General features: G+C 40.3%; 1 protein-coding gene across 1 annotated transcript; it reads right to left on the reverse strand.

Moving 5' to 3' along the window:
* Positions 1-641: 641 nt before the first annotated feature.
* Positions 642-7,092, reverse strand: ADIPOQ (adiponectin, C1Q and collagen domain containing). The gene is made up of 3 exons (XM_044432978.1): positions 7,070-7,092; positions 4,356-4,582; positions 642-1,261 (listed from the first exon to the last, which is right to left on the reverse strand). Exons 2-3 carry the CDS (start codon positions 4,573-4,575, stop codon positions 723-725), a joined length of 759 nt encoding a protein of 252 aa, XP_044288913.1. The 5' UTR covers positions 4,576-4,582; positions 7,070-7,092; the 3' UTR covers positions 642-722.
* Positions 7,093-10,089: the final 2,997 nt, after the last annotated feature.

A 10,089-nucleotide genomic window follows, 5' to 3' on the forward strand; every position in this document is an offset into this window, starting at 1 on the left:
GATTTTAGTAGGACTGTTTTTGTTTTTTGGATCAAACAAATTTAAGCACAAAATAAATACAGAGATAGAACTATGAATGAATGAAAGTTTTTATTCATAATGCATTTAAATATTTGGTGTGCAGATAGTTCTGTTGCAAACCTTGCTCTTTAGTGAAATATATCCCTTGCTTATACTTGGATAGAAACCAAACAACTCACTGAAGAAACAGGAAAGTGTGATACTTTCCAGCCACTGCTAGCATACTTTACTAATATATAATAGATTATTGTACCTCATAACTAAATCTGTGCTACACATAGGTCTTACTTGTTATTTTTGTCAGCATAGCTATAATAAATAACAACCACTATGAAAAACAGAAGTTAAGATAATTATCTTGGATGAATGCTGAATGGGGCCAATATGTATATGTATTTCATTAATACTACCCTCTTGATGGTCAGCTGGAGCTGAGAAATGGATCTACTGAAAGTATTGAGGCTGAGAGATGACATGAGAGTTGTTTCAGTGGGATTATACCTGTGAGGACTCAGACACATGAACAAGTCATCCTGCAAACAATAAAGATCCATGGGTGAACCAATTCTGACTCTATCTACATTCAATTCATCATACTATCTATATTCAATTCATTGTGTTTTCCTGTGTTGACAATGCAAGTGTGGTCTACTAGGAATAACCATGTTTCTTGGCTATCTCTTTTCCTTTGTCTTCATATTCTAGTGTGCATAATCCAAGTCCACATAGAGCAAGAATCCCATGAAAGTAGAATCATTCACATTGTCAGCATAGATACCATTGTTTTCCCCTTCTCCATATACTTGAAGCCAAACTTCATCTCCAATTTCCAAATGGAGCAAAACAGAACCAGATGCCTGATCCACATCATTTGTCTGATATTGGTCATAGGTAATGATGACTGCCTTGTCCTTCTTGTACAAGCTGACTTTCACATCTGAGACATACACAGTGAGATGGTATGAAAAATAGTACACACCAGGAATGCTGCATCGAAACTTCCCTGTTGTTACATCATAGTGATTTTGCTCATTGTAGAAGATCTTTGTAAATTTGATAGGAACATTGGGAAAAGGAACTCTGGTTGTTAGACCAACACTAAACGCAGATCGGTAAATGCTGCCACCTTCACCCTTTTCCCCTTTCAGCCCTGGGATTCCATTCAACCCTGGTGCTCCTTGAGGGCCGTCAGCACCAGCAGCTCCTAAACCTCCAGTGTCCCCTTTGAGACCAGGTGTACCTAAGAAGTAAATAGACTTTTGTAAGAGTGTAACATCATTTTTCATACAAAGAATCTCAGTTGGAAAGAAAATATCTATCTGGCTTCCTTTCACAAGGGGCTTAATTAGTAACCCATTGGGGTGGGCATTTCAGTCTGCCCAAGTCTCACTGCTTTCACTCTTATCATATCTGGAGCTCCTCTGGAACAAGTGATTTGAATGGCAGCTTCAATGACCTGTGAGTTTCCATCTACCTCTTCTTGGCCTTCCATGAATAGATTGGTTAGGCTTATTTATTTATTTTCCATACTGCCCAAGGAGCTGAAGCTGTATGGGTGGTTCATGAAGCACACTAAGAAAAAGTAGTCATGTCTAATTTCTGGGACTAAAGTGAATTTAAAAAATAGTTCTATTTTATGTTATGGACTAATGTGAATGTCACCAGTGACAGGTAAACACTGATCCTAAGCATATTTACTGTATGTAAGTCCCTCTGGATTCTGTGAGCCTTATTCCTGGGTAAGCACATACCCAGAAGGTTTGAAACCTTAGTAATCTTCCACTGAAAGCCAGTGTGATGCTGCTGCTAAAAAGCATTTATTATATGGCTTCCTCTTCATTTCTCTTTGGTATGCGATCACTACTACAATATTTTAGACAACTCTGTAGAGGTATGCAGATGAATCCTTCACACATCAAATACCTTATTAGCACAGAATCTAATGCTGACGCCCCAACTCGCTACACCCCTGTGTTGATAGTGAGAAAGAGTCCTATGCACGGTGTCCTGCATAAACCCTATTGGTTACATGGTCTAGCTAATGATCTCAGCAATCCAGTGTTGGGTGTGACTGGATCATGTGCTTGCTTCTGGACTCTTGGAAAGAGCTAGAGTGGGAGGGAAGCTTCAAACTACTGTTAAATTGGTGGGGAATTGTTCTTTGTTGATTGATGAGGCTCTATACCACTCTTACTTCATTTATTTTGTTTCTGTCCTGCTTAGTATCTGAAGCTCTTTGGATGGTAAACAATAGCTTACCAACAAACAAGAAAATACAATATAAAATAAAGCAACACTAAAAAACATCATTTAATTGCATTTTAAAAAACCAAAGCCACAATTTAATAGCAAGCTAATACCAAGTCTGTTTTTTAAAAAGCTGGCAATACTGACATGCCATATGGAGTCGGTAAATGCCTCAGAAGATGGCAGCCTTAAGCTGATACAAAAAGGAAAAAAGCAAAGTTTGTGCCAGGACATCCTTAGTCAGGTGATCATTCCATAATCTGGGGGCTAGCACAGAAAAAATGCTCATCCTTGTTACCAGCAAATGAGCCTTCCTTTGAGGTGCCATGTGAGCTCTATTACAGGAGGACACTAAGGATCAATCATGTCAAACACCTGGGTCATCTCTGCCTTCCAGATTTCAGCCAGGTCACCCAGAAGATCCCCAGGGCCCTCTGGAAGGCAATGGTATCTATTAGCCATTTTCTGATCATAAGAAAGGCAGTGATTCAGAATCCCTCATCTTCATATCATGATCCACAGGTCCATCTGGAAAAACAACAACAAATGGAGCCTGCTCTGCTACATATGTCAGGCCAATAACATGATGGAACAGCTCCATGGTTGTCTATGAAATCCTGCGCCTACCCAGATAAGGTTCTGTCAGCATGGATGCTAATGTCTCCCCAGGACTAACATTCTGGAGGACCTCAGTACTGCAGTTGAGACCACCTCTGCCAGCTTAGAAAGGGAGCGGGGTGGGTGGTACACCAGCCACATCTGTCCCACTAGCTCAGCACTGGATGCAAACACTTCAGACTGGAAGTCAGATAATTAGGAAGCCTGTGGAGAGATCATTCTTATAGACCATGGCAACGGTCTCTCTCCAGTTCTTGAGTTTTCCTTGATGCTGGATTGAGTACCCCAGTGAGCACAACTGGGAGAGACCAATTCCTCTCTGTTTGTCCACTTAGGTTTCAGTGGTACATGCCAGATCAGCTAAAACAGCCACTATTAAATCAAGGAAGGTCATCTCAACTGATGTGGCATTCGAAAACATTATCTAGAGATCTGAGAGCAGGCTATTAGGGCAACTAATCCATCAGGCCTGTGGATGCAAGGAGGAGTAGGACGCAGCATAGCTGGACCATGTGCCCCTTACCTGGCTAGCTATCCCCACAATGCAATATCTCCCTCTTCTTGTCACTGTGCTGATCAGGGTAACTCCAGATAAAAGCCATTTGAAGCATTCTCCTGCCCTACTCTTTATCACTGCCATTTGCAAGAAAGGTGCTTGGGTGGACACTGGAGTGATTCTGCCATGCTCCGCCCTGGCAACTGGAGAATGGAATATTTAAAACGTGCTATTGTATCTTTCCTCAGCCTTCTCTTCACAAGGATAACCATGTCCAGTTCTTTCAATCTCTCTTCACAGGGCTTTGTTTCCAGTCCCCTGATCATGCTTGTTGAATGCTTGTTTCCAGTCTGTCTGCATCTTTTTTGAAATGTGGTGCCCAGAACTGAACACAGTGCTCAAGATGGGGCCTAATTAATGCCAAATAGAGAAGAAACAGTATCTCATGTGATCAGGAAGCAATACTTCTCTTAATGTAGCCCAAAATAGCATTCCCTCCCCCCCCTTTTTTTTGCTGCCACATCACCTTGTTGATGCATATTCAACCTGTTATCTACAACAGTTCCAAGATGCTTCTTACTTGTAGTGCTGTTGAGCCAAGTATCTCCCATCTGTGCATTTGGCCCCTTTTCCTAAGTGTAGAACTTGGCATTCTGTTGCTTTCAGCTTACTCTCTGGCCTATTAAGATCACTTTGAATTTTGTTTCTGTCTTCCAGGGGATTAGCTATCCCACCCAATTTTGTGTCACTTGCAATTCTGATAGGCATCTCTGGAACCTCTTTGTTCAAATCATTAATGAAAATGTTGAAGAGCACTGGCCTCAGAACTCTTCCAGGATACTGCTTGGAGGACTTTCGATGCAAATTTTCATCTCGATCTTACCAGTTATGTAGGATAGACTTAAACCCATGTCATCTTACTGTTCTGACAGGTATAGCTACCTGAACAGAACCAAGTACTGATGCCTCTCACCTTGTTCTCCCTTTTCTCCTTTCTGGCCATCATTCCCATCTCTCCCATCTCTCCCTGGAACTCCATTGTGGCCTGGGTAACCAGGTGGCCCTCTCATCCAGTTTTCACACTGGTCTTTAAGTGTTTGTTGGTCATCTTCCTCAGGAGTTGCTTCCAGGTGGCAGCAGAGTTTCAGCAGCAGCACCAGTGAACACAAAAAGAGGCTCGATGCTTGTTTCATGTTGAATCTAGAATAAGAATGTTCTGCATAAGGAAAAAAAGTACTGCAGAAAACTCAGAATCAGCATGGGGCACAGCCCCAGGGGACATATGCTCTGCAAACAGATGTTTCTTCAGAGGTTGGGCAGAACCATTGCCTGGTAGGATCTGCCTTGCAAGGTTATTTATTTCCTGCATATTTAGCAGTTTCATGTTTGTCACAGTCAGTTCAGAGTACAGAAACGTGGACTATAGAAACCTGACCCTGAGAATGAAATGCAACTGCATAGTTGTTGTTCTAGATTTTTATTTCCAAGAAGAACTATGTGCATTTATAGTTTACAGCTATGCTATGTGCATCAAGTACAAGATTTGGTTCAGACACTGGTTCAGTGATTTGGAAAATAGCCCAATTTGGAGGCTTCCCATTTTGACTTGGACCAAATCTGAATTTCGCCTCACCATGTTCAATAGTGTTTATTTCCACATCAGTGTGTGCATGTTTGCAGTGTGGACTGAGATGCACGGAGAGCTTCCCAACAGAGGGCCCCCAGCACTATCAGTAAAAAATAAGTGCAGCTTGCTATTCTATCTTTCCCTCTTTCATGGACTTTTTTTTAATCCTTGTGGGGAAAATGTGGGAAAAGCAGTGGGAAAACACAGGAGGGTAGCAAATGAAAAGCAATGATGCCTGGAACTCTGTAAAATTCCATGAATTAGGCAGGACAGTTGTGTAATACAGGTCTCACCTGAAGCACTTGCAGTGTTTCTGAAGACTGCACTTGGAGTAACCACATGTTCATGGCCATTCTATGACCAAAATAGGCTTTTTGCTATCCATGTTAGCTCTGCTTGATCCCTGATAAGCCAATTGTTCTGAACAGGATGGAACACTGAAATGACCTCTAGATTCCAGAAACATTATCTCCACAGTATGCATGGCTGAGAATGTTTGGCAGAGAGGGAGGTACGTATTTGGGCATCACACACTTGTTCGGCTTCACTGTCCACAGTGCTAGTTGTCCCAGGCGGATTCATTTTGGTTCCAACACACAGAACAGACATTTGTGACTCTGCCAGCTATACAGGGAGACTGAACCCTCTATACAATTTAGGTGCAGCTTTTAGTGTACACTTTTATTGCAAAATGTGATACAGTTCAATAACATCTTGCATCTCAAATGGTTGGCTTTAAATTTAGGCGTTGTGCAGAACACCTCAACACAACATCAGTATAAAATGGCATTTTAATGTTACTGAATGGCACTCCAATAGCTTGTTTTTGACCATATTCCCTATACCTTTTTTGTAAAAAAAATGATCAAAATGGAGGGTATACCATGCTGTTGTGATGGATAACAGAATATTAAAAAGCAGCTGAAGGATGAGTAAGCTGATGAATTTGACCACAATTACATGCATGCTTACCCTGGAGATAAGTCCCACTATAGACATACTCTATAGCACCTTAGAGTAGGTCTGCAATCTAATCCCAAACTTATTTGGAAAGTAAATACCCATGAACAAATGGGACTTTCTTGTGAGTAAACAAGCACAGTGTTCAGTGTATTGCCCTCATCATCCCATTTATAGTGTGACATAAGCACGGTTCTGGTACAGCTGTACTTAGGATGCGAGGAGTGTAATAACAAAGAGAAATCCACAAGTCCAAGGAAAGTGATGTCAATGCTCAATGCTCCAGGAACAAGTAAACATTTTTAGTAGCCCCATACCCCTTTTCCTTGGCAATACCAAATTTGCTAATCAGTTAGAATAAGGTCTGTCACCAGATTGCACAATGAATGCTGAAGTCTAACAAGGAAAATAAGGAAAGCGAATAACTAATTTGGCACAATATTTACATAATATGACTCCTCCTCTTGGCAATATCCTTCAGTGTAACATACAGACACACACTTTTAAATTGGAATCCTTATCCTCTAAACTATACATAATTTCTAGTTCAGAATTCCATAGAACCCAATGAAACATGGTTTTGAATAAACACACTTAACTATGTTAACTGTTAACTACATAGGCAGACTATGGTGCTTCCAGATGAAGGGTTCCTTGCACTAATAGTCAAAAGGCATCATTTTGTCATATTCTCTCTCCACCTGTCACCTTGATGGATTTTCCAAAAATAGAAGAAGCACAAGGCAGTTCTGAACTGTTGCTGAACCTCCTGTAAAATTCTGTGAATGAAACAGTGTGTTTGCTAATAAAAGTGTCATCAGGAAGTTTTCTAATTTAGTAACCAAGAGAAGCCAGAAAAAATGAATTTTGTTATATTGATTTACCTATCAAAGTGTCTTCTCTGTTCTGTCTTATTTTAAAATTAACTTTTGACTGCTAATTCTACTACCCCCAAAGTACCACACCGTCAACATTGTTTAGGCAGCGACTTCCTAAATAATTGGTTTCTCAATAAAAATAGACAAGAAATTTCCTTTGAAAATGCCTGATATATTCTAATGGTGTAGTGCGGTGCTCTAACAAACTAGCTAAGTGCTTACCAGTTGTTTGGGTGAAGTCCTCCGTGGTTTGCAGTCATATCAGAAATGCAATGGAAAGAATAGCCCCAGTCTCTTATAACAAAGACACATGTGGAACTGTCAGTTAAGATGCCATCCTTTCCTTCTGCTGGTCAGCATGCTGGCTCAGTTCTGGGGACTAATTTACACAGGAATTTATTGTGAGTCTACTGCACCTCTCACATTAGGGTGCTGCACACACTTTCCCCAGTCTGTTTCAATGCTGGATGTAGTTTCCAAAAAAATGCATTTTAGAAACATTGTTTTGTGACTTCTGTTTATTGCAACTTCCCCACGGACTGGGACTTGACTATGTCCTGTGTTTCCAACACAGATAATGCAGTAGAGTTTGTGGCTCATCTCTTGAAATATTTGTGTATGTGTCCCAGCTTGGTGGAGTTTACTAATTAGTGACCTACAAGTAGGATGGATGGAGGTTTTTCCTTCCCACTTCTGAACTGTGTGTCTATATGTGTGTCTAACTAGAGATCTTTCTGTTCCCCATCTGAACCACTCCTGCACAGCTTTGCAGCTCTGCATAACAACATCAGGAAATTCAGCAGCCAAGGGAATACCTTTAACTTCTAGACCTTCTTGACATCTGTGGAGAACAAAAACACAGAAGCAGCTCAAAGCAAGTAACAGGAACATAGATTCCTATGAAGCATTGCCCGGAAAATGACCAACTGTGTGGACACAAATGAGCTGCAGTCAAGTGCTGTGCAAAGACAAAACACCTGAATTGTTTTCCCATGTTTGGAAATATTGCTGCTATACACCCATGCTGTAATGAGCTAAGTCAACTTGAGGTCCAGTTCTGAGGTACAAGTGGGAATGTGTAGCCTAGTCAGAATTTGCTTCTGCATGCATATGAACCTGTGCAGGAGTCTGCAATGGCAGGAATATGAGAGGATTTTATTTACCTTGAATCTGTGAATCTGCACATGTGAATCTGCACATGTGTGAAGAATCAATAAAAAACAATATAGGAGCAAAAGGGGGGAATTCGCCATAGAGCTGTAAGGTTTATACCAACATTGATCCTGGGGTGTGACATGACAGAGCAGGTCAAATGTCATCACAACAATTGGTGATGTTATATTAATGCTGTGAGGGTCTGCCTACATATATCAAACTTAACGAGTTTCAAAGGAAGTTTGTCCCACAAATTGGGATTAATATCAAGTCTACCTCACAATAACTGGCAATATGTGCCATGAGAAGGAAAAAAATCAAGACAATACATGACTAAACTGCATCAGTGACAGAAGATTCTCCTGTGTATCTTAGATCTGATTGTTTTTCTGCCTTTTTTCCAGTTTCAGTCTTAATCTGCAATCATTTTACTTGTGTTCTATTTATAAAAAAGATGAAAATGAACTCAGTTTCTTCCTTGAGCAGTGCCAAGCCAATGACTGTAAGAAGTTGTGTTAGTGGAACAACATGCAACACCATCACCATCAAACAGGCATTCCAGACCAAAGCTGCAGTCCATCACCCAGTTTTGTGGCAGTGTGTCACAATAAACTAATTGGGGCTTACTTCTGAGTAAACATGCATATAATTCAATTTTAATGATATCTTTCTTTATGGCCATCACTCAAGGTATATATCCCGTACGTATCTGGGAAAGGAAGATAACATTTCTCCCCTCTGGTTATACTCTGATTTAAGAGGTTCTCTTTTTTTCCTCACTTTGTCACTTGCTTTAATTTTTTGAATCACCTTAGGCTATTTTTCCATAGACACATTGAACCGTTTATACAATGCAGCAGCCCATGGTTAGCAAACTCTGGGTTGTTTGTGAACATGCATGTGCAAGCAACGGTGCTGTTTCCCGTGTGTTTATCCATTTTGGTTTTACGTATAAACAACCCAGGAATGCCCTGTTCTTAGGTTGTTAGTATATCCAAATCCAGAAACTTTAGGGTTGTTTAGATTTTAAATAACCTAGAATTAACCATAGTTTGTTCATTAACTCTGAGTTGTTTAACCTCTATATAACCCAGTATATCTTGCTTTGATTCTAATGATAACAACTCAGGAACAGGGCATTCCTGAGTTGTTAGAAAAAAAGGAGGACTGAGTGTATGGGAGACAGCACATTCATTTGTTGCCACACATTCATGATTAACATCCCATAGTTAGCCATTACGTGGCAATTGGATTGCCAGGCTGATCCACACTGGTGAGTATATAGAGAACTTTTGCCTTCAGGGTGGATTGAATTAAATAGCCTTCTAGACTCTATCTAATACTATGAAATGTAATATTTCTCATTCTCATTTGGTATTTTGTTTGTCCACCACCCTTGGGGACTTGGCTAATCCTACAATTAATATCTGATAAAACTGATAAATGAATCCATAATGCTTGTTTAACCATCTTGTTAACTTGTCTAAAACAAATTCACGTGAATATATAAGACAAAAATAGACTAAGGTGGGCAGGTTGTAGCCTTCAACATATTCATATATTGTAGCTCATACTATCTCTCACCATCCTTCACTATTAGCTATGTTCATTAGGACTAATAGGAGTTACAATTCAACAACATCAGGAGGGCCAGAAATGGTCCGCCCCTGAACAAGATCAAAACTAAGCTGCTGTTATTCTGATTTGTGTTCACATTCAATTATTTTCAAATTGAATAAGAAAGGCTTTCAGTTCTATTTCCAGATTCTAGTAGATCAATCTATCCCAACCTGGTGTTTTCCAGATGCCTTGGACTTCAGTTCCCTTCAGCTTCAGCCAGCATAGCAAATACTCAGGAATTCTGGGAGTTTTAATTCAAAACATCTGGAACCTTGACAACATAGGTTGGAGAATGCTGTATTAGATATACTGGCTAAGGACTGCATAATATAGGATATGGAGAGAGAAGCATACTCCTCATTCTGCGCAGAGAACTGGTATCATCCAAGTACTTGTCCACCTTTTGACATTTGTATGCCTTTATATTTTGCGTGTACTCAGCTTACTTGTCAGTCTAGGTCTTGGTG

This window comes from Varanus komodoensis, unplaced genomic scaffold (genome assembly GCF_004798865.1).
Source record: "Varanus komodoensis strain SLA01 unplaced genomic scaffold, ASM479886v1 scaffold25, whole genome shotgun sequence".
In the NCBI taxonomy this organism is placed as follows: domain Eukaryota; kingdom Metazoa; phylum Chordata; class Lepidosauria; order Squamata; family Varanidae; genus Varanus; species Varanus komodoensis.

Bases quoted from the DNA above. Each gene is read 5' to 3' on its own strand.
- ADIPOQ (XM_044432978.1), bottom strand. From the start codon at position 4,575: ATGAAACAAGCATCGAGCCTCTTTTTGTGTTCACTGGTGCTGCTGCTG. The intron at 1,262-4,355 runs GTGAGAGGCATC...TTTACTTCTTAG, and splicing joins AGGAGAAAAGGGAGAACAAG to GTACACCTGGTCTCAAAGGG.